This window comes from Monodelphis domestica, chromosome 2 (genome assembly GCF_027887165.1).
Source record: "Monodelphis domestica isolate mMonDom1 chromosome 2, mMonDom1.pri, whole genome shotgun sequence".
In the NCBI taxonomy this organism is placed as follows: domain Eukaryota; kingdom Metazoa; phylum Chordata; class Mammalia; order Didelphimorphia; family Didelphidae; genus Monodelphis; species Monodelphis domestica.
Genome location: NC_077228.1, coordinates 270,047,900 through 270,075,677, shown reverse-complemented (window position 1 = coordinate 270,075,677; position 27,778 = coordinate 270,047,900). Strand labels below are relative to the sequence as shown.

The following is a 27,778-nucleotide window of genomic DNA, read 5'->3' as shown; positions in this document are numbered from 1 at the left end:
AGTAACAACTGTTTAGTGCCTCTGCTGGAAGCCTTCCAACAAGGGGGACCCGCCACCTCTTTAGGCAGCCCCTTCCATTTTTGGATGTCTGTGTCATCAGGAAGGGCAGCTAGGTAGCACAGAGGATAGAGAGCCAGAACTAAAGGCAGCAAAACTCATCTTCATGACTTCAAATCTGGCCTTAGACACTGACTATCTGTGTGACCCTGGGCAAGTCACTTGACCCCCATTGCCTAGCCCTTACCACTCTTCCGCCTTGGAGCCAATACACAGTATTGACTCCAAGATGGAAGGTAAAGGTTTAAAAAAAAAAACAAAACAAAACAAAAAAACTCATCTTCATGACTTCAAATCTGGCCTTAGACACTATCTGTGTGACCCTGGGCAAGTCACTTAACCCTGTTTGATTCAATTCCTCATCAGTAAAACAAGATGCAGAAGGACAAATAACTCCAGTGTTTTTGTCAAGAAAACCCCAAATGAAGTCATGAAAGTAGGACAATGAATGAAAAATGACTTAACAAAACAAACTAATTTATTAGGAAGTTTTCCCAACACCAACCCTAAACTGGCCTTTTTACAACTTTTCTCCATTGCTCCCGGTTCTGCCTTTTGGGACCAAATAGAACTCATCTGCTCCTTCTTTCACATATCAGCCTTTCAAATCCTTAAAAGCCATCAGCATGCCCCCTCTGATTCCTCTCTTCTCCTGGTTCAATAAATCTCCAGTTCTTTCAATTGATCTTTGTGTCAAGGGCTCATGGCCCTAAAGCCTCCCTGTTACTTTATTCTGGACATTCTCCAGTTTAATTAACCATGGTGATAGAATCAAACACAAAGAGATTCTTCAAAACAACATCCACTCGAGCAGCCATTTAAAAAGAAAAACTATGCTACCCCAGGATGAGAAAATCTTGGAGGCACAACTTCTCAGCCCGGTAATCAAAGTCTTTTAATGCTCCAATCCTAGCCCACATTCCTACATTAGAGTACTCTATCTCCCAAGTTTGTCATTTTCGTGTTCTCTTTGACCAGCTGACAAATCTTCTCCCTCATTCCTCAATCCAGTGAATTAGCTTCTGCTATATGCCAGGCACTTGGGATAAAAAGGCAAAATTGGAGTTCCTGCCCTCAAAGAACTTACATTCTGCCAGGTAAGACAATAAAAAACAAATACAAAGTAAGGGAGGCACTAGCACCTGAGGGAATTGAGAAAGGACTCCCAGAGGAGGTGATATTTGAGCTGAGCTTTCTTTGAAGGAAACTGAATTTTTAAGAGAAGCAGTTAAGATTATACTCTGAGTATGGGGGAAATACATGAACTAGTATTACAACATACTTCCTTAGACCTCAACTCTCTGACAAATGTACAAAATTTTTAAAATCTTTGAGAAATTGGAGTTTATCATCTGCTTTTACAGTAGGGACTTAAAAGTAGAAGAGATTAAGAAGAAGTGAAAAGAATACATAGAAAAACTATATGATAGGGGGAAGCTGGGTAGCTGGGTGGATTAAGAGCCAGGCCTAGAGACAGGAGGTCCTGGGTTCAAATGTGACCTCAGACACTTCCCAGCTGTGTGACCTTGGGCAAATCACCTAACCCCCACTGCCTAGCCCTTACCATTCTTCTGCCTTGGAACCCATACACAGTATTGATTCCAAAACAGAAAACAAGGTTGTTTTTTTTAAATCCTTAAAGATGCAGGGCAGCAAGGTGGCATAATGGATTAAGCCAGGCCTGGAGATGGGAAGTCCTGTGTTCAAATCTGCCCTTAGACACTTCTTAGCTGTGTAACCCTGAACAAGTCACTTTACCCTATAAAACAAATGAAATTTTCAAAAGACAGTATTTCTTAATTTTAAAAAAAATTAAGTGACTGGCTAAGACATCCTAATTATAGTTAAAAGATTCTCTTGAATTCTCCAAAGACCCCAGAAATTCCTGACCCTGGTACCTATATGCAATTTGGGAAGCTCCACCTTTGAAATCCCAAGAAATCTCTATTGACAAATATCTAATTAGAAGGTGGTCCAGGAAACCCTTTGCCTTTCTTCACATTAATAGATGGACAGGTGAAGGTTTGTTTTGTATGCTGGAAAGGAATCATTGTAAAACCTTCCTCTTAGGCAGAATATGTGAAAGGAACATATTCCAAAGGACAAAAAGAATGCAAATATCTGTAGACTGAATGGTGCCTGAGGTCCACAGAAAATCTTTTCTAACATGCAGGAACTGATTTGGAGCCTTTCTACTCTAGGACCCTGATGTGAGAATTAATACAGCATATGAAAAATAAATTGTCACACCCATTTTCTTAGTCATTGTCCTTCTGTCTTAGAGTTGTTACTAAGTCATTAATAACAAAAAAATTAAGGGTTTAAAAAATAAAATACAATGCAGCACTCAAATGCTAGTAAATTTGGAACACCCAACAGTGATCAATGAATTGGAAAAGATTGGTTTATGTGCTAAAGAAGAATAATGCCAAAGAATGCTTGAATTACTGAACAATTGAATTCATTTCACATGCCAGCCAGGTTATGCTTAAGATTCTGCAAATTAGGTTTCAGCAAAATTGAAATTAACAGAAGAATGGTAATACCAAGAATTACCAGAAGAGCAGGCTGGTTTTTGAAAAGGCAGAGGAACTAGAGACCAAATTGCCAGCATTTCCTGCATTATGGAGAAAGCAAGAGAGTTCCAGAAAAAAAAAACAACAACAATTACTTCTGCTTCCCTTTCTAGACTAAAGCCTTTGACTGTGTGGATCACAACACAATTCAGCAAGTCTTTAAAAAGATGGAAGTACCAGATCATCTTATTTATCTTTTCTAAAGAACCTATAGGCCAACCAAGAAGCAGAAATTAGAACTGAACATGGAAAACTGATTGGTTTAAGATTAGGAAAGGATATAAGGCAGTTAGGACATAGATTGAAATCTGACCTGAGACATCTCCTAGCCGTGTGACCCTGAACAAGTCACTTAACTCTGATTGCCTAGCCACTGCTGCTCTTCTGTCTTAGAATTCATAGTGAAACAAAAGGTAACGGTTTAAAAAAATTTGGACAAGGAATATGACAATGATATATATGATCACCTTATTTACTTAACATATACAGAGTACATTACATGAAATCCAGACTAGACAAATAAAAAACCAGAATTAAAGCTAGGAGAAATATCAACAGTCCCAGATATGCAGCTATTAGCATTCTGATGACAGTAAGTGAAAAAGAATTAAGAAGCCTTTTGATTAGAATGAAAGAAGAGAATGTAAAAGCTGACTTGGAGCTTAACATCAAAAACTCTAGGATCATGTCTAGTGGTCCCATCCTAGCAAATGGAGAAGAAATGGAAGAAGTATCAGATTTTATGTTCTTAGGCTTAAAGATCACTGCAGATGGTGTCTATAACCATGAAATTAAAAAATGCTTGCTCCTTCGAAGGAAAACTATGGCAAATCACAGCATAGAAAAAGGCAGAGATATCACTATTTTGCTAGCAAAGGCACGTAAGGTTGATGCTATGACTTTTCCACTAGCAATGTAGGGTTGTGAGAATTGGACTATATTGGAAAGATGAACACTGCAGAATTGATGCTTTTAAATTGTCATGCTAAAGAACACTTTTGAGAGTCCCTTGGGCAGCAAGGAAATAAAATCAATCAATACTTAAAAAAACAAACAAACTTTACTTTCCACCTTAGAATCAATACCAAGTACTGATTCCAGAGTCATACAACTAAGAAGTGTCTGAAACCATATTTGAACCCAGGATCTTCCATCTCCAGATCTAGTTCTCAATCTATTGAGCCACCTTACTGCCCCAAATCAGTCAATACTTAAATAAATTAATTCAGACTATTCATTGGAAAGTCAAAAACTGTAAGTTGAAGCTTTAATATTTTGGCCACATAATAAGAAGACAGGACTTATTGGAAAAGACTTTAATTTGGGAATGTTTCAAGGCAAAAAGGAGAAGGAGATGGCTGAGGATGAAATGGATTGAACTTGGCCAGACTTCAGTAGATAATGGAGGATTGAAGAGCCTGGTATGCTATGGCCAATGGGGTCAGAAAGAACAGGATGTGACTAAGAGGCAGAACAACAACATCCACATGTATATATAACTTTTTGTTATGAAATATGGGGGGGGGGGTAGCTGGGTGGCTCAGTGGATTGAGAAACAGGCCTAGAGATGGGAGGTCCTGGGTTCAAATGTGGCCTCAGACACTTCCCAGCTGTGTGACTCTGGGCAAGTCACTTAACCCTCATTGCCCAGCCCTTACCATTCTTCTGCCTTAGAACATATACAAATATTGATTCTAAAACAGAAGGTGAGGGTTTAAAAATAAAATAAAATATTTCCCAGATGTTTGTTATATATGACTTATCCTTTGCAAGTTTGTAACTATGTATCCACAACTGAAATAGATTTTTGCCAACTTCAACAGACTGTTTTATAGTTTCCTAATGTCCCTATCCTATAATATTATATATTGTTACAGCTGTTTGTATCCTTTTGAGTTCCTTAGACTGTTTTATAACTTTCTAATACACTTCATATAATATCATGTTCTCTGTACTTTTTTGAGTTCCACGAAGGCAGGAACTGTCTTATCTGAACTTTGTATCTTCCCAGTGCCTAGAGCAGTACCCCATACACAGTAGGCATTCAGTAAATGTCTGACTAATGTTAATTCCTTTTTGCACTTTAGAATAATAGTCAAGCTGTTCTAGACTCTATTTCCCAAACACGCTAAACATTTTGCAACCTCTTCAACTTTGCCCCTCCACCTATCTCACACCTCTGCTGAAATCCTAACCATCACTCAAGATTCAGCTCAAATAGCACATTTCTCACAAAGCCTTCCTTGCATGGAGCGATCTCTCCGTTGTCAGAGTTCACACAGCATTGTGTTTGTGCTTCTCTTACAACACTAATCACTTTCTGCCCCATGCATTGTGCGTGTTTGTGAGTGTGCTTTATTCCCAATACTGGATTGTCAGTTCCTTGAGAATAAAGACCATTCATTAGTCACCTGTGGGTTCCTCACAGGGCCCGCCTGTATTTTTCTAGGCCTCTGTCCAACAGGCTATTGGTTACCTAACCATGTCCCTTCCTACTACTTGGGACCCCCTCTATTCTGCCTGGCACCTCCCATTTCTGGAAGTCTTATGCCAGGGTAGAAGCTTCCAGTTTTTTTTTCCAGTTTTTCCCCAGTGATTGATGCTTCTCTGCCTGTGACTTCGTGGAAAATAAACCAGGCTGGCCTGAGAAAAAGTCCCCTCTTTTCTCTATAAAATACCCATGAGTTGGGCAAGCTGTCCTGTGACAGGAGATCTGGACCACTGAGCTCTCCTTTTTTCCTCCCATTGTCTGGAGCCCATTATACCTGAGGCTCTCTGGCAAGCACATCACTGCTTGTATCCCTTCACAATCCTGCTCTGGAGTTCATAGTATCATATATCTAGAGCTGGAAGGGACCTCAGAGGACAACTAGTCCAACCCCTCATTTCACAAATGAGGAAACTGAAGCCTGTTGTTCAGTTGTTCCAGTTGTGTCCAACTTTACCCAACCCCATTTGGAGTTTTCCTGGCAGAGATACTGAAATGATTTGCCATTTCTTTCTCCAGCTTATTTTACAGATGAGGAAAGTGAGGCAAAAAGGATTAAGTGACTTGCCCGGGGTCACATAACTAGGAAATGTCTGAGACTAGATTTGAATTCAGATCTTTCTGACTCCAGGCCCAGCACTCTATCTGCAGCACCATTTGGATTCCCAAAAATGGAAGCCTCGGGGTTTAAATAATTTGCCTGTGGTCAGTGACATGGCTGGTAAGTGTTTGAGACAGGATATGAAGCTAGGACTTTCTGACTGTGTGTCCAGCACTTGATCATACCAAATACTCTCTAGGAGAAAAAAAAATCTGATTGGTTTTCATACTCCAGAGGTCACAGAGATCATACTCAAAAGAGAGTGAGAGACAGGTGCACAGATTTAGCAATCAATCGGTATGAATCCATACATCCTTTCCTGGACCGGGGACAATAAGAGATAGAAAGAGAAGCCTCTGCCCTGAGGAGCTCCAAGTCTAACGGGCAAAGGGAGAGATTATATACATGCATGAACCAAATAAAGTAAACAACATGGAATTGAGCTGAGTTTCTTCATACGGTCCAAAATATATTTGGAAAAAATAAAGTACATGGACTGGGAAATTTTCAGTTAGGGAATGCTTTGTATTCTTATGAATGTAACTCAGTTCTCTCTACATTTGAGAAATGAGCCCTTTGTCTGAGATATCTGCTATAAAAATTTTCCCCCAATTTGTCCTTTCCCTTCTATTCTTGGTTGCGTTGGTTGATGTAATCAAAATTACCCATTTCATTTTTTGTTATATTCTCTATGTCTTGTTTGGTCATAATCTCTTCTCTTATCCTAAATCTAACAGGTAAACTTTTCCATGTTCCCCTAACTTGTTTATGGTATCACCCTTTCTTTCTAGAAGTCAGGGAAGTCTTCATGGAAGAGGTGGAGTTTGAGCTGGGTCTTAAAGCCTGGAAGTAGTTGAAATAGGTGGGAATTCCAAGAAAAAGGACAGGAGTCTAGAAGCTAGGGGCTGCAGTAGATAGAGGGCTGGGCCTGGAGTCAGTTCAAATCTGACCTCATTCACTAGTTGGATGTGGTCCTAGGCAAGTCACTTACCCTCCGTCAGCCTCCATTTCCTCATCAGTAAAACAGAATTAATAACAGCTACTGTCTCCCAGGGTTGTTGTGAGGATCAAATGAGATAAACATTGTAAAGCCCTTTGCAAACTTTCAAGTGCTACAGAAATGCCAGATATTTTATTACTATTATTATTTGGGAAGGTGTTGGAGACATCCAAGATCAATCCCAGTGGGAGAATACAGCAAGATATGGGTGGATTGGGAGGATGAGGTCAGATTCTGGAGAACTCGAAAAAGGAGAGGGGTCAGGCTGGAAGCAGTGGAGACCTCCCAGGGGTGGGAGAAGTGATGAAAGTGTGATTGTGCCCGAGGGTGTTAATTATTGACACTGACTTGTTGAAGTTTAGCTCATCAATCAGGCTCTTTTTCCAGACTGTTAAGTAGGGTGCACAGATGCTGGTTTATGCCTTTACCTTGGAGTCTTGGGTTACTTGGGTCTACCCTTCAGTTCCATGTTCTTTTTTTTTTTTAATTCTTACCCTCCATCTTAGAATCAGTACTGTGCATTGGTTCTAAGGCAGAAGAGCAGTAGCAAAGGGCTAGGCAGTGAAGGTTAAGTAACTTGTCCAGGATCACACAACTAGGAAGTGTCTGAATTCAGATTTTGAACCCAGATCCTCCCCTCTCTAGGCCTGGCTCTCTAGCTGCCCCCCAGTTCCACTTTCAATTAGTTCTCTTCAAATCTACCCTGATTCTTTCTTAGTGGTGTTATCTTCCCAAGAAAAACCACAAAAATCACCTGAGCTGGGCTCTCTCTTTCCTTCCTGTCCTTTTGTTTTTTAAACTTTTTCTAATGGTTTCTCTCAGAAGGCACAATCACTTCATCCCATTATTGAAGCATTTAGTTGATATCTTTTGCTTTTGGTGACAGTAATATTCGGTCATTTTCTGTCATGTCCAACTCTTTGTGACCCCATTTGGAGTTACCCTGGCAAAGATTCTGGAGTGATTTGCCATCTCCTTCTCCAGCTCATTTTACAGATGAGAAAACTGAAGCAAAGAGGGTTAAATGACTTGCCCAGGGTCGTATAGCTAGCAAGAGTCTAAGACTGGACTTGAACTTGGGGAAAATGAGTCTTCTTGATTCCCGGCTCTATGTGCTACATCCTTTTTGTTTTTATATCATAATCATTTAGAACTATTACCCCCACCTCCATCCTGTAACAGAGCCCCTCTCTTGGAGAAAAGGAAAATAACTAAGCAAAACCAGCAAATTCAATGGCCTTGTCTGGCAGAGTATACAGGATTATGTACCCATAGCCCCAGTCTCTCCACCAAAGGAAAAAAAGTGCTTCTTCATCTCTTTTCAGGGGCCAAGATTTGGAATTACAATTCCTAAGCATCTGGCCTCCTTTTTCTATTCTTATTTACATTTGAATCAGCTCATTCTGCAGTATGATATCATTTCTTTTCAAAGTTTCTATTTTTTCCTGATTCATGACCACTCCCCTCCTCAAAGAGTTTATGCATTTGGACTCTTCTGGAAGGATTGTCACCTCACCCACTTGTTAAATAAAACTCTCTTAGTTCAAATATAAGCATATCTGAAGCCCTGTTTCCATAATGATTACTCCTCCCAGAGCTGGGCAGGGTTGCCATCAAATCCCATACATTTGGGAGGGGGTGATTTCTGCCATGAAAGCACAGGGCAAAAGGCATAAGATGTGACATAAGATCATTGCTGGGTGTAAACCTTAAAATTTCTTAGACTTATGAATGTTGGAAATTTCACCATTGGGAAATTTCATACTTGGAAAAAATTTCCTACTGATAATAAGAACTCTATTGGAATGTGAACCCCCTTGGCATGGGAGGATCTTTCTCCTCCCTACTTAAGACTACTTTAGGACAGAAACCTTTTGCTGAACAATGGAAAAGGCTTTGACCTATGCTTAAGCATAGAACAGGAAGTTCTTTGAGTCATGATTGATTTTAGAATTGATACAATAGAGATACTTGGAATGACAGAACCAGATCTTGAAACTACAATCTCCACCCTACTCAGAGTAAAAGGATTTAGGAAGGGCTGCAGCAAGGATCAAGATTTAATTATTTGAGAATATGACCTTCAACAGACATGTGCAAAGGGGCAGACCTCTGGGCGGTCCTGGGTTAAGCTAGAGCCACCATTGGCACAGGGAAGACATGGACAGTGATTGGTAGATGTGAGAACTGAGGGGAGGGAACTTAGATGGTTTCCTTAAAGATAGCGGGGTCTGAGGACTGGAAGTTCAAGAGGTTTTGCTCTGAGAGGTTGTGCTCTGAGAAGCTTGCTCTGAAGGAGGCTGGAGGTGGAGGCCCCTGAGACTGTTTCTCCATTTTGGTCACGTGAGTGATAGGGACTGATCTCTTTTCTTTGCCTCAGCTATCTAAGGGCTTGGGCCTTTTGGCCCAGCCTAAACAGAGGGGGTATTTAAGTCCTATTCCCTTCTCTCCCCTTTCTCTCTCTCTGTCTCTCTGTCTCTCTGTCTCTCTCTCTGTCTCTCTCTCTCTCTCTCTCTCTCTAATACCTTTCTTCCTCCTGTTTGTAATTAAAAACTCCATAAAAGGTTGACTGCTGACTTGAGTTTTCATTTAGGAATTACATAGCTGAATTCCTTGGCGACCTTAAATTAATATATATTATGATATATATATATATATATATATATATATGATTAATATATATCAGTCTTTTAAAGTGATTTCCTTGTAACATGGGGGAGGGGGAAGAAGGAAAATGATAATAATAAAACACTAGAAATATAATTACAGGGAAAAAAATAGAATTATAAAAATGTTGCATAAGAACTAAGGAAAAGAAAAGCCATGGAGCAACTAGGTGACACAGTAGATAGAGAGTTGGGCCTGGAGATAAGAAGTCCTGGGTTCAAACTTGACCTCAGACATTTCCTAGCTTAACCCCAATTGTCTAGGGCCCCAGTGATGGCAAACCTTTTAAAGACCTTTAGAGATTGCCTGCCATGCCTGCCCACTAGAAACTATGTGCCATGTCCAGCCGCACCACCCTTCTCCTACACACCTGCTGCCTTAACCCACATAGGGGAGGGAGGAAGCACTCCCATTGGGCTGCTGAGCATAGGGATGGGTGAAGTGAGGAATGTTCTTAGCAAGTGTAGAGGGAGGGGAGTGGCATCCTGAATGCTCTGCTCCCCTCCAGCTCTGCAGCCTGTGAGCTGCCCATCTTACTCCCAGTACACTGTGGGCTGCTGGGCAGAGGGGTAGGGGATGTGAAAAAATGTCATCCACTAGGGTGGAGAGAGGGAGGGTAGCAGCTCCTCCTGGGTCCTTTCTAGTAACAAACTGGAGGAGTATTGCATGTGTCCACAAAGAGGGCTCTGCATAGGTTTGTCATCACAGGCTTAGGCCTTACTACTCTTTGGCTTTGGAACAGATTTTTGATATTGATAAAATAGGCAAGGAGGGAAGGAAGGAGGATGGGAGGGAGGGAGGGAGGTCAAGGAAGGAAGGAAAGAAGACTAAGGAAGGAAGAAAAGAAGACTAAGGAAAGAAAGGCAGCTAGGAGGCTCAGTGATAGAGTACTGGGCCTGAAGTCAGGAAAGCCTGAAATCAAATCTAACCTCAGACACTTACTAGCTATGCGATCCTGAGCAAGTTACTTAACCCCATTTTCCCTGATCTATGAACACTATGACCAACAAGGTCACAAAGAGTAGGAACATGACTGATTTGTCTGAATAACAAAAGGAAAAGAAAGGGGGCAAGATTAGGGAGGGAATGGAAGGAAGACTAGGAGAAGGTATAAAGAGTACAGAATTGGAGGCCAAATCTGGGGTCATGGAATGAGTTTCAGAGAGTACCAAAAGATCAAAGGGAAATGTTTGTGCAGGGGAAGTAAGGTTCAAGGACCAGAAAGAGGACTGGAAGGCACAGTTGTGGGTGGGAGAAGGAAAAAAGTTCAGGTAAAGACTGAAAGTGACAAAGGAGAATCAGGATTGAGTAGAAAGGATGGAGTTGAGAAAAGAGAGGGTTTCCCCAAAGAGCAAGGCTAGAGGGATCAAAGATCAGAACAGGGCTGAGGGGAAGTGAAGTAGAGAAAAGGTGGGCAAGGCATGGGAAGAAAGGCTAGGAGAATGCAAAGAATAAAGAAAAGGGGCAGCTAGATAACTCTATGGACAGAGCACCACCTCTGGAATTGGGAGGACTTAGGTTCAGATTTAATCTCAGAGACTTCCTAACTGTGTGAACCTGGGAAAGTCACTTAACCCCAAATGCCTGGCCCTTACTATTCTTCTTTCTAGAATCAATAATTAGTATTGATTCTAAGACAGAAGGTAAATAATTTTTTTTTAAGTAAAGGAAGTATGCTAGTAGGGAAAGCACTGAGCAGTTACATATAATATATATAGTAACTATTTTAGAAGTAGAGGGGTGCTCATAAGCCCAAACTCACTACTGATTAGCCCAAGAGCTCTGACCTGCTTCATTTCCTAGTTAGAGGGCTTTGCCCTTTCTTAGGTAACCTGGTATTTCCCTGCTCCTAGAGACTTATCTATTAACACTGAACTTAGTAGAGACACCTGACTACCTTAGCCAATTGCCACTCAGAACTCCTGAGCTCTGGAGATCCACTAGCTTCAGATTCTGAAGCAGCAAGGATTCTAGGTTTGTCCCAAGGGCAACTGTCTTCAAGACCCTCTCTAGGGCTCTTACCCCTTTCAAAACCTCCTCCAGATGGTCCCGGAACTTCATGAACAAGTTGATTTTCCAGCTGGTGTTGCAGTTGACAGAGTTGACCTGGGTGAAAGAAAATAAATCTTGTGAGGTCCCAGAGGTCTCAAGTGACTGAGAGGAGAGAGGAGGGGCTGGGAGACCCTTGAGGAGCCATTTGCCAAAGAGTGGAGAGAGGGATAATTGCAGGTACCTGCTCCATCCCAGTGGCCTCCCTTTGTTACCATTCAGAGAATAGTGGAGAAGAAACTCTTTTAAAGAAAAATTCATCCTTTTGTATCCAACAGCTAAAACCTAAAATGGGCCCCAGATACCCCATGCCTATAGCACTCACTTCATTGCTACCTCTCCTTCCCACCAAGAATAGCCCATTCAGGGGGGCAGCTGGGTGGCTCAGTGAATAGAAAGCCAAACCTAGAGACAGAAGGTCCTAGGTTTAAATCTGACCTCAGACACTTCCTAGCTGTGTGACCCTCATGCTAGGATAAGTAATAGGATAGTAAGTATTTAAGAGAAGAAAAAAAGAATAGCCCATATAAAGGATATATTCTAATCAGACTGAGTTATGGGAGAAACCATACAGGCAACTGTTACCAGCCCAGGTAGCATGGTCATGTGTCCCCAAAGAGTTCCAAACAGACCAAAACAAAGCCCTCCCAGGCTCACCTCTTTGCAGCCAGCATTGTCACTGAGCTCATAGTTGCTTGCATGCAGGGGCTGTCCGGCATTGACAGGGTTCAGGATTACTTTGTCCCCTACAACCACCTGGGTGGGAGAGGACAGGTGAGAATATGAAGAACAGAGAGAGAAGGCTGAAACTCCTTCCCTTTAGATACATGGCTTTCCTTAGGAACAGAAATCTATCCTTTTCCTTCCAGACCTAGTCTTCTCCCTAGGCTTCAGACTCCTGTGAAACTGGGGATAGGTCAGAAAATAAGAGTCTGATCAGTCCAGTCTACCTCACAAAAGGTCCAGAAACAAAAGAGGGAAAGATACCAAATGCAATTGCCTTTGTTTCTAATGGGACATTAAGACCTTTTGGTGTTGAGGAAGACCCATCCTTCTTGACCTTCCTCAGTTCCCAGCCTGAGACTCACATTGTCTCCATTACTTCGAAGCTTCCAGAAAGGCTGAATAAAGAGCCAGGAGCCCTCATTGCCAGTGGCATCCAGAGTTACTCTCATTGCATTCTTCTCCAGCAGAGCTGGTAGTCTCTTATTCACTGTCAAGTACTTGTTGCTTTTCATGTGAAGAAGCTGGAAGGAAAGAGAAGGAGGTAGGGATGGGACGTTGTCATGGGCAACCTAGGTCAGGTACCAGCAAAGAGAGCTGAGCCAGCAGTGGCCTCGGGACCCACACACCCACTGTGTCTCAGTTGTCTACACATTCAAATACACCCAGAGATTCACAAATACAGTCTTGTACATACCTAGTTACACACAGTTACTCATGCACAAATTCAGTCACAAACACACATATTTACAATCACATCTGTCAGTCACAAGGAAAATCACAGTTATAAATTCAGTCACCAAAAATATACATTCACAATCATGCCCATTAATCTCACAGAAAATTAGACTTCACAAGATATCCTGTGCATGTTAGTGTTCCTTTAGTCAGTCTCTCATGATACCATCACACTAATTCGGGGGAAAGGATCTTGGTCTGCTACTCCAAATGGTGAAAATAAATGCATGCCTAAATTTATGATATAATTAATTTGTTCAGGTTTCTTCAGTCCTCTGTTGATGCATTCAAGGTTATGTTATATTCTTCTGAAAGTTGTAAGATGCTTTTCTGTTTCTTCACTAAATTCTGTGAGAATCACTAATTCATACATGAAGTTAAAAAAAATCCATATCAGCCTTCACAACCAAGCCTCGGTCATTATGTCATGCTTTGTTGCATTGTGGCTTACACTCACAAAACCACATATATGCAATTATATTCATAGTCACACACACAAATCACAACTTAGTCTTATAAAGTCATATATATACAGCTATAAAATGATACCCAAGTCTTACGGTCTCACCAATCACACTACCTTACCGAAAGAATTACATGTTCACACATTCACAATCACACCCAGTTCCCAGTCATTACCCCAAGAAACACACTAACAAACATGCCCACACGCCTCAGTGAGACAAATCAACCTATACACGTCTTATGTCCTACAGGTCAGTTTACCAACCAGAAGATAGTAGCCTGAGTAACCCTCCCCAACCCATTCCCTTGTAGCCTTAGTTTCCTTTTGATTATCATCCTTTCTCCCAAATGTTTCCATCTGAAAGAGGAAAAGAAAAGAAAGAAGGGGAGGGGGGAGATGCTGTTCATATTTTCTTCACAGAGCACCAATTTCCAAGCAGGTGTGTACGAGGGAAGACGTGAAGGATAAATGGAGGCTGAGGTTAGGGATAGAGAAAAAAGGGGTACACTGAAGCAATGGGGGTAGGGGACATGTAAGAGGTAAGTCTCTACCTGTATGACACTGCCATACTTCACCACATCCCCATGAACTTTCTTGTTTTCTGTCTCGTTCTGCTTCTGTTCCATTTGGGCTGCATGCTAAAGGAGACACAAATTGGGAAGAGATATGAGGGATAAGACAAGTATTAGAAATGGGTCCCTCCCTGGGGCCCGGCCTCGTGATTAATTATACTCTATCCTTCCTAAATAAACTATCATGGGAACATCACAGACACCCTTGGGCCAGAAACTCATCTTTTCCTATCCCAGGACCAAAGTCAGTCTCCTCTAGTCTAGACAGACAATGGAATGGAGAGATGAAGGAAACTGAGGAAAATGGAGAAATGGAGGAGCATCTTAAAGAAACAGAACCTGGTTTGTGAACTTTTTGGGGTGACCATGTGTCAGAATGGATACCAATATACTTCAGGTTATGGAAACTGCTTTATATTTCCTTGGTTTTCCTTTGGTGGTTGTTAGGGATAGGGGCAGCTTATGTAGCACCGTGTATAGAGTGCCAAGCAAGAAGTCAGGAAGTCCTGAGTTCAAATCTGACCTCAGACACTAGCTGCGTGACCCTAGGCAAGTCACTTAACCTTGTTGGCCTCAGTTTTCTCATTTGCCAAATTAACTGGAAAAGGAAATGGCAAACCACTCCAGTATCTTTGCCAAGAAAACCCCAAATGGTATCACATAGAGTTGGACATGAATGACTCAACAACATGGGTTGGGGTAGGGAATTGGTTTGATGAATTACTTGTTTGTTTTTGTTATCTACATGATTTTATTATTATAGAACTCCCAGTAAGAAAGCTCCCTCTACCAGATTAAACTGTTCTGTAAATTATAGTCTTAGAAAATTCTCTTCAATACTAAGACATTAAGTAACCAATCTAAGGTCACACAACCAATATCAAATTCAGGTCTTCCTGTCTCTGAGATAGGTTTTCCTACCTACTTAAGTCACATGACTTCTCAAGATGGATCAGTGCAAGATAAGTCTAGATCATGAAGAACTTTGGAAATAAAGAGTGAAGCACCTCAAACGTGCCACCTCATCTACAGACTTCTTGATTGGCAGAGGATAAGCCTTGGATTAGAAAAATGGACCAATGGTAGCTTCATACACAGCCCAGGTGAATAAATTGTACCACCAGTCAGGGCATATTCTTTTAGCATCATGATGAGAGGAGAAGATAGAATAGCATCCATCTCCCAGGCAAAAATGTTGCTAGTCCAGGCTAGGCCTGGGAAACTAGAGTTATCAATTAGGTTAGAAAACTTAGGTGCCATCTATCTGGAACCCAGTAGATTTCTCTAATCATTTTTCTGTATAGTAGTAGTAGTCTCTCAGTAACCGAGGATGACAATTGTCTTTGTGCGTTTTCATCTAGGATAGATGAGTGTGCACAGAGACACTTGTGCGTGAAGGAGATTTAAGTGGAAAAGTCGATGCACAGAGACAGTCCCACTCTCTCGGCGTTGGAAGCCTGGGTCCAGTGTAAGACCAATGATTTCACTATAGTAAAGAACTCAAAGAGAGTTAATTCCCTCTACTAATACAGACCAATGCCTACTTTCAATCTTAGAAAATAGCTTGGGTATTACCCAACTCCTCTTTTAAAACAAGAAAAAAATATTTAAATTTAAAAAGGAAGGAAAAAAAGGGAGATGGGGAGAGACAGAGACAGACAGAAAGAGAGAAACAAAGAAGCTTGGGGAGCACTAAGAAACTATATAACTTGCCCAGGGTCTCAGAGCCAGCTTTTCTTAGAATCAGGATTTGAATCCAAGTCTTACTAAATTTGAGGTCAACTCTCTCTCTAACCACTGTCAAGCTGCTTCTCTAATTACCTAAGTCTGGAGTTTTATTTCTTTTTTTTCTTCTGTCTTAGAATTGATGCTAAGTATCAGTTCTGAGGCAGAAGAGCAGTAAAGGCTAGGCAATGGGAGTTAAAAAACTTTGCCAGGGTCACAAAGCTAGGAAATCTCTGAAGCTGGATTTGAACACAGGTTCCCTCTATCCACTGAGAAGCTAGCTGCCCTTAGAGTATCATTTCTTAACTTATCTACTCTCTTTTCCCTTGTATTTAAACTCTTAGCAAACAGTAGTCTTGTGGTCTGGAGTGTGGGCAAATGGTGGGTAGAAGGGAAAGAGAGAAGTGGGTTCTAAACCCAAGCCACCAGATACAATAGCAGCAGTGGAGGAAGGCAGAGATAGGTAAATGGATCAAGTGCAGCAGATTTCTGATGGGGGTGTGGAGGAAAGGCTAGGATCCCCCCAGCCTCAGGCTGAAGAGATTTAGGAGCTAGAGATGTTTCAAGGCAAAAGAGGAAAGCCCTTAGCTGAGGAAGGCAAATTGCCTTGAACCAGCTCTGAGAGGAGACAATGTCCCAGGAAGATGATTACAGGTGAGAGAAGCCTGAGGCTTTGAATAGAATCCAACATTTATTACATAGACAGTCTACCCATTCTTTTTTTTTTAACCTTTACCTTCCGTCTTAGAATCAATATTAAGTATGGATGCCAAAGCAGAAGAGGAAGGGCTAGGCCATGAGGGTTGCCCAGCTAGGAAATATCTGAGACCAGATTTGAACCCAGGACCTCTTGTCTCTAAGCCTGGATCTCAATCCACCATGCCACCTAGCTGTCCCCCAACACCCCCCCACCCCCATCTAACCATTAAGATTCTCCAAAGGAGATTTTCTAGCTGGACTGAGTTTCTCTCACAACCTTATCAGAGCACAGGACCTTCTCCCAAACTGAATCTCCCAGGGATACTCTTCTTTTCTGGGCCAGGTTATACATCACCCCTTTCTTTACTCCCACATCCCCTATGGATTGGATGGCCTTTCCATTGCTACGTCCTGTTGCCTCTGACAAGGGCTTTCCCCTCTGTGAGTACCCAATGGACTCAGTGGAAAAAGACATGGTAGGGGGCATTTAAGTGGCTCAGTGGATTGGGAGTCAGGCCCAGAGATGGGAAGTCCTGGGTTCAAATCTAATCTCAGACACTTCCCAGCTGTGTGACCCTAGTCAAGTCATTTAACCCCCATTGCCTAGCCTTTACTGCTCTTCTGCCTTAGAACCAGTACATAGTATTGATTCCAAAACAGAAGGTAAGGGTTAAAAAAAAAAAGGAAAGCGACATAGTAGAAAAAGCATGGGTTTTGGATCCTGGTTCATTGTCATCTCAGTTTTGATACTTACTACCTCTATGACCTTGGCCAATTTACTCTTTTCCTGAACCTCAGATTCCTCACCAACTCCTATAACCCCACCTTTGACACCTACTGGCTATATGACCTCTTGATTTTCTCCCTCCTTTCCCTCAGTCTCCTCATCTGTATAATGAAGATAAAAACACTTGTACCACCCATCCATGGGGCTGCTGTGAGGAAGGCACTTTGTACGCCACAAAGCAGGGGTTCTATAAATAAGAGCTATGATTATTTATACCACAAAGGAAAGTTCAGACTTAGTGTTGGTTCTCCTACAGCTTTCCTTTTTCACATAGAGAGTCTACCCTAGGCGTTCCCTCACACCTCTTAGTCAGGAATTCCTTTCTACTAATTTCAGTTCTTCCTGCCCCCACCTCCTCCTCCCACTGGTCCTCTAGAGCCCAGAAGCCTTACTTGCTCCCCTAGACTGAGTCAAGAGGAAAGAGAAGAGAGGCGGAGGGCAGGCGGGCAGGCAGGCATAGAGGGAGGTGCCAGAGATGTCCCAGCTCCGTAGTGTCTGGGGATGGGAACTGGTGCCACCCTTAAGGGGATTCCCGGATTCCCTTATCCCTGAGTGTATCTGAAATGAGTCAGTGACTCTCAAACTCAAAACCAGCCCAGCTAGGACTGGGTTGGTGGCCAAGTCCAAATCAGGAATCCAGAGCTGATACCCATGATGCTGTAGAAAGAACATGATTCGGGGGTCCGGCATCTTATATGCTAGGTCCAGTTCTGCTACTTAGTATCTGCATGATGACAGGCAACTTATTTATCTAATCTATTTCTTACTTTTCTCATCTATAAAATGGACAGAGGAGGTTGAGGACCCAGACTAATCAACTAGCATTTATTGAGCATCAGGAACTGTAGGGAACATTAAGACCAGATCATAAGAGGCTGCTAGGTGGTTCAGTGGATTGAGAGACAGGCTTGGAGGATGGGAGGTCCTGGGGTCAAATCCAGCCTCAGATTCTTCCTAACAGGGTAATCCTGGGCAATCCTGGGGGCAGAATCCCCATTGCCTAGCCCTTATCACTCTTCTGCCTTGGAATTGATACTTAGTATTAATTCTAAAACAAAAGGTAAGGCTTTAAAAAAAAAAAGGTCAAATTATAGAATCAAGGGAAGAAGATTTAGAACTGGAAAGACCCTCAGAAGCCACCAGATCCAAACCACTTGTTTTACAGATGAGGCAACTGAGGCCAAGAGTAAGTCAAAAGTTTTAAGTGGCAGGGCTAGGAAGTGAACCCAGGTTTTCTGACTCCAAACCCAAAAAGTCTTCCAAGCTAACACCGCTGTTCTCCTAAGGACCCTTCCAGATAGAAGAAATCTATAATCCTCTGATGACCATTAATCCCTAAGGTTTCTTATTAATACTGTGACCCCATGTCCAGAGAAAGCCAAGAAGTCTCCTATTTCCTAACCAAAGAACATGTACTCCCAAGATTTCCAAATCAGGAAGGAAATGTAAGCAACCATGTAGTCCAAACCCTTCATTTTACAGAAAAAGAAACTGAGACACAGAGAGCAAAAAATAATTTGCCCAAAGTCACAGTCAGTCAGTGGAAGAGCTAGGACCAAAAGCCAAGTTTGTCAACCGCCCAACCAACATTCTGTTTGCTCATTATTCTAGTCTCTGCGTACATGACTGATTCTAAGTCTCTGAAAGGGGAATGGTGGCAATGAGCCTGATCAAGAACAAGACAACAGGCTGAGACCACATACTACAGGAATCTAGAACAGATCTCTGTCCTTTTAGTTCAAGCTGCCATTAAGTTAGTGAGATGCAAACCCAGAGACCATGACCTCCCTGCCTAGGCTTCAGTGACCAGAGGGGCAGATCTCTCAGAAACTCAAGCAATACAACACGTGAGTATCTTCTCATAGTATGTAAAAAGAGGGCATGATTTGGAAACAAATGAATCAAAGTTTGGAGTATCTTCAGGATTAAGAAGGACTCTGCTGACAGAGGACTGAATTTTATCCTCCAATGGGTTGGCATGGGCACCACTCTAATCTCATTCCAAAGGTGAAAAGAAACTCTTCCATTTTCCTTTTCCAAATATTCCCATCCCATAGGGAAGGGACCTGGGGAATGAACGAGGTAGAAGGCCAGAGAGAGCTCACCAAAGGTTGGGATCATGAAGGTCAAATCCTGTTGATCAAACCAGGTTCCAAGGAGGAGGTCAGGGAGCTAGACCAGTTAGTCAATCTACTAGTATTTATTAAGCCCCTACTCTACATCAGGCATTATAGGAAACTTTAAGGCCAGACCACAAAGGGCATCTAGGTGGCTCAGTAGATAGGTAGTCAGGACCAGAGGCAGTAGGTCCTGGGTTCAAATATGACCTCAGACACTTCCTAGCTGTGTGACCCTGGGCAAGTCACTTAATTCCCATTGCCTAGCCCTTACCTCTCTTCTGTCTTGGAACTAATACATAGTATTGATTCTAAGGTGGAAAGTAAGAGTCTTTTTTTTGTGTTTTTTTTTAAATGCTTCCAAGATAACCCACAGCCAAAGGAACTGTTGGACTCTACTTGCAGATCAAAGCAGGCCATCTTTCACTTTATTTTCATGAGTTCATGTTGTTGTTTTTTTAATCCTTACCTTCCATCTTAGAACATATCAATACAATGTGTTGGATCCAAGGTGGAAGAGTGGTAAGAGCTAAGCAATGAGCGTTAAGTTTAAGACTTTCCCAAGACCACACAGTTAGGCAATAACCCGAGATCTCCTGTCTCTGGGTCTGGCTCTCAAACCACTGAGCCACTTAGCTGCCCCCACGATTTTTTAAAAATTGTTTATATGATATGTGTCTTCAGTCATGACAAGGGGAATCTAGAAATAGGTATTGCACAAAAGCAGTAGTATGATCAGACTGCCTTGGGGAGAGGGGCAGGGAGGGAGGGAAAGAATCTGAATTGTAAAATATCAGAAAACAATTGTCAAAAATTGTTTCTACATGTAATTGAAAAAAATTTTAATTTAATTTTAAAATAAATGAATAATTTTTAAAGCCTGATGATCTCCTTCCCTCTTTTCATCTATATTGACTCTCATCTCCTCCACCTCCATTTTCATTCCCCACCCATGTCACTGTTACCATCATCACTGTCCCCTTCTCTATTTCTTTAGTGCCATATCTACTTCTTCAACAAGAATATTCAGCCCCTCAAGACAACTAGGTGGCTCAGTAGATTGAGAGCCAGGCCCAGAGCTGGGTGATGTGGGTCCAAATTTGGCCTCAGTTATTTCCTAGCTGTGGGACCTTGGGAAAGTCACTTAACCACCATTACTCAGTTTTTACCATTCTTCTATCTTAGAACCAATCACAGTATTAATTTTAAGTTGGAAGGTAAGAGTTTTTTTTTTTTTAACGAATGAAAACTATCACACTATAAGAATATAGCATTAGAGTAGGTAGCTCTACTTTCCTCAATAGAGAAAAAGGGTTGTTATTTAAAGAAAAAAAAACACTTTGCTGATCGTTTCCCTCTTTCTTCTGCCCTTCTGGTTTCATCCTAAAATATCCTCCATATAATTTTACTTACATAACATAGTTTTTTGGTTTTTTGACAAGCTTTCTCTTCTTTTCTTTTTAAGATGAGGAGGAAGAGAGGAGGAGAAGAAAGAAGACAGAAGGTGAAAGAACAAGAGGAGTGCCAAGCTTTCTTTAAACTAGTTGCCCTCCACAGCTTCTGTTTTGAGACAATATTGCCATTGCCTTCCATCATCTTTCTCTAGAAGATTTTACAAATTAGTCAACACACTAAACTAATGTTGCCTTTGGCTGCCATAAATCTTTGCTTGTTAAGTAAGTCAAATAAATATCTGCTGACTAAAGTACTTCTTAACTTTAGTCTCTTCACTGTGGCAATTGACTTATGTCAATCAAGCCTCTGAATCAGATTGTTGTGATCAGTGCCAATGAACTTTTTTCCTATTCATATTCCATTATTTTTAAAGATCTTAAGGGAAAATAAGTGGTTGGGTGGATAGAGTCAGGCCTATAGATAGGAGGTCCAAGGTTCAAATTTGACCTTACACACTTCCATTCTAACTGTGTGACCCTGAACAAGTCACTTAACCCTAACTGCCTAGCCCTTATAACCACTCTTCTGCCTTGGAACTAAGACAAAAGGCAAAGGCTTAAAAGAAAAAATAACTCTAAAAAAATAACTCAGGAGACATTTTAATTACCCATCATATTTTTTTCTCATTTGTATGATATCTCCTAACTTTGTCCCCATTTTTATATGTCAGTGGTCTCAAGAAACCCAGGAACTGATTCAGGTATGGATTCCATATCAGTATTGAGGAATTTGATTTGTTAATATATAATAAATTTTATTTTGGAGGATGTTATTTTTAGCATTTATCCAATTCAGAACCTACTTGTTTCTTTTCTCAGGAGTCATGATAGGGGCAGCTGGGTAGTTCAGTGGATTGAGAGCCAGGCCTAGAGACGGGAGGTCAAATCTGGCCTCAGACACTTCCTAGCTGTGTGACCCTGGGCAAGTCACTTGACCCCCATTGCCAATCCCGTTCCACTCTTCTGCCATAGAACAAATACCTAGTATTAATTCTAAGGTGGAAGATAAGGGTTCAGGGAGGAAAAAATAAGATTCATGATACACAGTTTTAAGGCTTCTATGTACTATACAAGTCTCTCATTCCATATTCCTAAACCATATTTCCCAACATAATTTTCAACTCCTCACCTACTTCACCTATTCCACCTTTGAATTTAAGTCATTGAGTGTCAGCGCATCTCTCAACTTAAATCTGGAAGGGAAGGTCTGACCGAGTTCCTTCTTCTCTACAATAAATGTGGGTGTAAAGATTGCAGGTAATTCCAGAGAGATCTTTTTGCAAACACATTTCATGAGCACTACAGTACAATATGCCCAAATATTCCATGAAATGGTCTTTCCAGGTGCCTCTGGGTGCATGATAAAACCATTTCTGTCAATTCCCTTATTGGCGTCTCCAAGGAGAACCTGAGAGCCATATTTCTACTTATCAGTGACTTCCTTCTGGTTTGGTTTATAGCTGGAATATCAAGACACACAATTCAATTTCCGGCATCCATATGCCCACTTGGTTACTGGACAAGGATCTCACAGTTAGAATAATTAACCACTAGCTAGGCTGATGTTTGCAGACATTCCAAAAGCCATGATTCTTAGCACCCTCCACTCCCTTTCAGACACTGCCCATGTCATTGTACAAGTAGAACGGGGCCCATGTGGGACTGAGAGGGCCATATTGTTTTTTTGGTTTCATAGGTTGCTATGGCCAAAGAATCATTCTGTGTTTGGCCTCCTGGTAATGAGACTCTGCACTTAGCTGGGCTGGTCCTCTGAAAGCAGACTTGGTTTGTTGCCAGGATCATATACAAAGCCTCTCCCACAGGGTAGAACCTGCCAGAGTTTGAGCTCAGCTGGCAACGTCCTCAAGAACCCAGAGACAATCTCCACTGCCATGATGAGGCATCAGAGGAGAAGTTTTTGTGAGTAAACATGTGTGACCACACAGATCACAGATCAGGGATTGTCAGAGCAGGAAGGCTTACTAGAAATCACATAATCAGAGGCAGCGGAGTAGCACAGTGGATAAAGTATCAGGGCTGGAGTCAGAAGGACCTGGGTTCAAATCTGACCTCAGATACTCTTTAACACTACAATCCTGGACAGATGACTGTCCTCGGACCCAATTGACTAGCCCTCATCAATCTTATGTTTTAAAAGTGATGGTAAGTACCCCAAAGAGATAATAAGGAAAAAGACTTGTACAAGAATATTTATAGCTGAGCTCTTTGTGGTGGCAAAAAATTGGAAAATGAGGGGATGCCCTTCAATTGGGGAATGGCTGAACAAATTGTGGTATATGTTGGTGATGGAATCCTATTGTGCTCAAAGGAATAATAAAGTGAAGGAATTCCATGTGAACTGGAACAACCTCCAGGAATTGATGCAGATCGAGAGGAGCAGAACCAGGGAAACTATGTACACAGAGACTGATACACTGTGGTACAATCAAATGTAATGGACTTCTCCATTAGTGGCAGTGCAGTGATCCTGAACTATTCTGAGGAACTTATGAGAAAGAACAGTATCCACATCCAGAGGAAGAACTGTGGGAGCAGAAACACAGAAGAAAAACAACTGCTTGATCACATGGGTTGATGGGGATAGGATTGGGAATGTAGACTCTAAGCAATCACCCTAGTGTAATTATCAATGATATGGAAATGGGCCTTAATCAATGACACAAGTAAAACCTAGTGAAATTGCTCATTGGCTATGGGGGTGTGGGTAGAGGGAGCGGAGGGAAAGATCATGAATCATGGAACCATGGGAAAAAATATTCTAAATAAAATAAATGGAGCCTATAAAGAAACCAATTAATTAATTAATGAAATTTAATCATTAGTTCACCATTCCTGGGCCTCTGTACTTTTGTGCAAATATCAATAATATGGAAATAGGTCTTGATCAACCACACAGGTAAAACCCAGTGGAATTGTGTGTCGGCTATGGGGGGTGGGGGGGGAGGATGGGGAGGGAAAGAACATGAATCTTGTAACTATGGGAAAATATTCTAAATTAATTAATTAAACAAACTTATATTCTTTAAAAATGTGATTGCTGGGGCAATAAAATAGGCAAGATTCCTCTAAATACTCTAAATGAATTAATTAAATAAAATTTAAAAATAAAATAAAAGTGATGGTAAGACAGAAAATGAGGGTTTAAAAAGAAAAAAAACAACAACACATAGTCCAACACATTTCATCTATGAGGAAACCAAGGCACATAGAAGTGAAGCAACTCATCCAAGGTCACACAGTTAATATATAGGAAAGCCAGGATGCAAACTCATCTCTGACTCCATGTCCAGGGTTGTTTGCTCCATACTGTCTGATATCCTTTATCTATGACCATGTTTATGTGAAAGAACATTCCAGGGATATGAATTTGTGTGTCTATGTGTCTAAGCAGTGAGTTTAAATTAAGAGTTCTTGACTCTTTGAGGAGTTTGGACTCCTTTGACAGTCTGGTGAAGCCCATGGATCTCTTTTCAGAACAATACTTTTAAATGTATAAGATAATACATAGAATGACCAAAGAAACCAATTACATTGAAATAGTTATCCAAAAAAATTTTAATACTTTCAGAGCAGATAGGAGCATGGTGAGTCTCTGGCACTGGTCCTGCCATCAAAAAGAACCTGGGTTCAAATATGACCTCAAACACTTGCTAGCTGTGTGACCTAAAGCAAGTTACTTAACCCCAATTGCCCAGCCCTTACTGCTCTTCTTAGAATGGATACTAAGGAAAATGGGAGGTTCTAGGTTCAAACCTAGCCTTGGACACTTCCTAGCTGTGTGACCCTAGACAATTCACTTAACCAGGTTGCCTCAGCTTCCTCATCTGTAAAATGAGGTGGAGGTGGAAATGGTAAACCACTCCAGTATCTCTGTCAAAAAAAAACCCAAATGGGATCACCAAGAGTCAGACTTGACCAAAAACAACTGAACAACAACAACCCTCAACGCTCTTCTGCCTTGGAACCAATACACAGTATTGATTCTAAGATAGAAAGTAAGGGTTAAAAAAAAAGAGGATTGATATGAAGGCAGAAAGTAAGAGAGTTTAATTAATTAATTATTTCAATACATTCATATACGCTAGGTTTGTTCATGCATTTGAACCCCTAGTTTAAATGCACAAAGCATCAACAAGCATTACTTCAGTGCCTCCTGTTTGTCAGGTGCTATATTAACCCCTAAATGTATACTTAGGGGACAGTTGGGTGGCTCAGTGGATTGAGAGCCAAGCCCAGAGATGGGAGGTCCTGGGTTCAAATCTGGTCTCAGACATTTCCTAGCTGTGCGACTCTGGGCAAGTCACTTGACCCCCATTGCCTAGCCCTTACCATTCTTCTGCCTTGGAACCAATACATAGTACTGGTTCTAAGGAGGAAGGTAAATTTTTCATAAAATAAAAAACAATAATAAATATATACTTATATGGTCATGAATGAGCAAAGAGTCATCTGAGTGTATGCGTGTGTGTGCTAGTGTATTCTTACACACCTGGGTTTAAGGCAGCCCAGAACAGCCTCTGCCTGTCACACAGTGGTAGAGAGCCTTGTGACAAGACAGGCCACCCTCCTCCCCCCTCCTGGCCAGGAAGAGACACGCTTGAAGTTATTTTTAACTCTGCGACAGGCAATCAGTCCACTGCCCGCCCCCACTTCCTGCACCGGTCACATCTGCTAGGCAGCTGCAGGGGGTGGGGGTAGGGGGTGGCACTCCCTGGCCCCTGGCCCCCACAAATCCATCCTCTTAGCTCAGGTTATAGCAACCAAGAGGCAAAAGAGAGGATTTAGTGGGCTAAAGAGCATCTTGGGGACAGCCTCAAGGCCAAAGCTACATGCCAAGGTCAAGCCCAACCACTCTTCTTTCCAGACAGAACAAGGAACAATGAGCTCAAGGTAGAGGGTCAAGTCTCAGCTAAGGCAGAGCTGGAGAAGTAGGGAATGAACTATGCATAGCAGAAGGAAGATGAAGAACAAGGAATTTCTGTAAACTAAAGACAAACTGAGCAGTTGACAATGAAGATCAGAAACATTCACTTTTGGTAAAAAGTAAAAATCAGAGTCAACATCTAAACTAGCAGCCAAGATCACTGGCTTCTAGCACTGGTTCACCAGATGGCCTTGGACAAGTCACTGGGTCCAAGTCACCCTTTAAGAAATAAGAGGGGGTGCAATTGGGTGACTCAGTGAATTCAGAGCCTAGAGACAGGAGGTCCTGGGTTCAAATGTGACCCCAGACACTTCCTAGCTGTGTGATTCTGGGCAAGTCACTTAACCCCCAATGCCTAGCCCTTACCATTCTTCTGCCTTAGAACCAATACATGGAAGGCAAGGATAGGAAGGGAGGGAGGGAGAGAGAGAGGAAGGGAGGGAGGGAGGGAGGAAGGAAAGGAGGAAGGGAGGAAGGGAGGAAGGAAGGAAGGGAGGAAGGGAGGAAGGGAGGAAGGGAGGAAGGGAGGAAGGGAGGAAGGGAGGAAGGGAGGAAGGGAGGAAGGAAGGAAGGAAGGAAGGAAGGAAGGAAGGAAGGAAGGAAGGAAGGAAGGAAGGAAGGAAGGAAGGAAGGAAGGAAGGAAGGAAGGAAGGAAGGAAGGAAGGAAGGAAGGAAGGAAGGAAGGAAGGAAGGAAGGAAGGAAGGGATTGGACTATCTTGTCTCCATGTTTCCTACCAGCATTAAATGTCTATGTTCCAACATTCTATATACTAAGGGAACTTTTGGCTCTGACATATTCTGTGCTCTGTGGTCCCACATTCAATGTCCTGAGACCCCTTCGAGCCCCTCCCCCAGGCCCTAATTCCTCTTACCTGGAGCTTCTGGAGTAAGACAACATCGGAGATCTTCTCTTTGTCCTGCTTGGTCTGCTTGGCTTTCCAGTACTGCTTCTGGGCCGAATATCGGTTCATGGGGCATACCTTGAAGAGGCAATCTGAGAAGGAGGACAAAGGAAATAGTTCTGTAAATTGGGAAGCATTTCTGGAATGGAGAGAAGACCCTTTCTCATTCCAAGGGGAATACTTAATACTTTTAAGGCAACACAGATTAGTTTTTCCTTGTCGTTCAGTCATTTCTGTGGTTTTGTAACCCCATTTGGTTTTGGTTTTGGTTTTTTGGCAAAGACAGTGAAAAGGTTTACTATTCCTTTCTCCAGCTCACTTTACAGCCCAGGAAATTGAGGCAAACTGGGTTAGGTGACTTGCCCAGGGTCACACAGCATATGGCCAAAGAACAGTAAGTCTAAAGTGCTCCAGCGTGGGGTTCAAAAAAGGAGAGAGAGCTCACTTTAAGCTTAGGGGGTCAAAGAAGACATCCTGGAGGAGGGGTCATTGAAGCCATGTAGGAAGCAGACAAAGAGCAAGAGGTAGACATGGAGGACATTCTAATTCAACAAAATTTCAGAAGCAAAGGCACAAGCACCAGGAGAGTGATTAGGCCCAATTGTTATTGTTCTGTTGTTTTTCAGTCATATTTAACTCTTCGGGACCCCATCTGGGGTTTTCTTGGCAAAGATACTGGAGTGGTTTGCCATTTGCATCTCCAGCTCATTTTATGAATGAGAAAACAGAAGCCAACAGAGTTAAGTGACTTGCCCAGGGTCATACAGCTAGTAAGTGTCTAAGGCCAGATTTGAACTCCAGGGCTAGCACTCTACCCACTGCAGCACCTAGCTGCCCCAGGGGCAGGGGGGCCCAAGTGATCATAGATTTAAAGTTAGATGGGACCTTAAAGATCATGTAGTCTAACTTCCCCGTTTTGCATATGAAGAAACTAAGACCTACAGGAAGGAGGCTAGGTAGGGTTCTTATAAATATTGGAAGCCTCCTTCCCTCTCCCTTTTGGGGAAGAGGGGGAGCTGGAAGCTATCTTTACCCTCTGATTAGAGACTATGAAGCCACTGGGCTAGGTGTATGACTCAAGTCTGGACAATAGCTCATAGGCAGCTGGCACTTTGCCCATAAAGGAGAAAGATCCCAGCAGGATCGGAGGGGGCACAATTTTTAGGGCACTCTTTGATAGAGGCTTACCCCCTAAGCCTGAGATACAAACA

General features: G+C 42.1%; 1 protein-coding gene and 1 long non-coding RNA gene across 5 annotated transcripts in view; one reads left to right on the top strand and one right to left on the bottom strand.

Moving 5' to 3' along the window:
* Positions 1-27,778, bottom strand: part of ITPR3 (inositol 1,4,5-trisphosphate receptor type 3) — a 146,958-nt gene that overhangs the window by 77,661 nt on the left and 41,519 nt on the right. The window contains exons 3-7 of the mRNA XM_056818048.1: positions 26,538-26,659; positions 13,917-14,003; positions 12,527-12,685; positions 12,096-12,194; positions 11,412-11,495 (exon numbers count right to left, since the gene is read on the bottom strand). Coding sequence (XP_056674026.1) covers positions 11,412-11,495; positions 12,096-12,194; positions 12,527-12,685; positions 13,917-14,003; positions 26,538-26,659 — 551 coding nt within the window. The remainder of the gene's footprint in view (positions 1-11,411; positions 11,496-12,095; positions 12,195-12,526; positions 12,686-13,916; positions 14,004-26,537; positions 26,660-27,778) is intronic.
* On the top strand, positions 848-20,981 carry LOC107651419 (uncharacterized). 4 transcript variants are annotated; one of them, XR_008916515.1, is made up of 4 exons: positions 848-938; positions 1,069-1,154; positions 18,760-18,995; positions 20,731-20,981. It is a non-coding gene; the product is annotated as an uncharacterized LOC107651419 (long non-coding RNA). The 4 variants fall into 4 exon arrangements; XR_008916513.1 differs by adding an exon at positions 15,299-15,405 and having other exon boundaries at positions 848-1,154; XR_001628228.2 differs by adding an exon at positions 14,849-15,040 and having other exon boundaries at positions 848-1,154.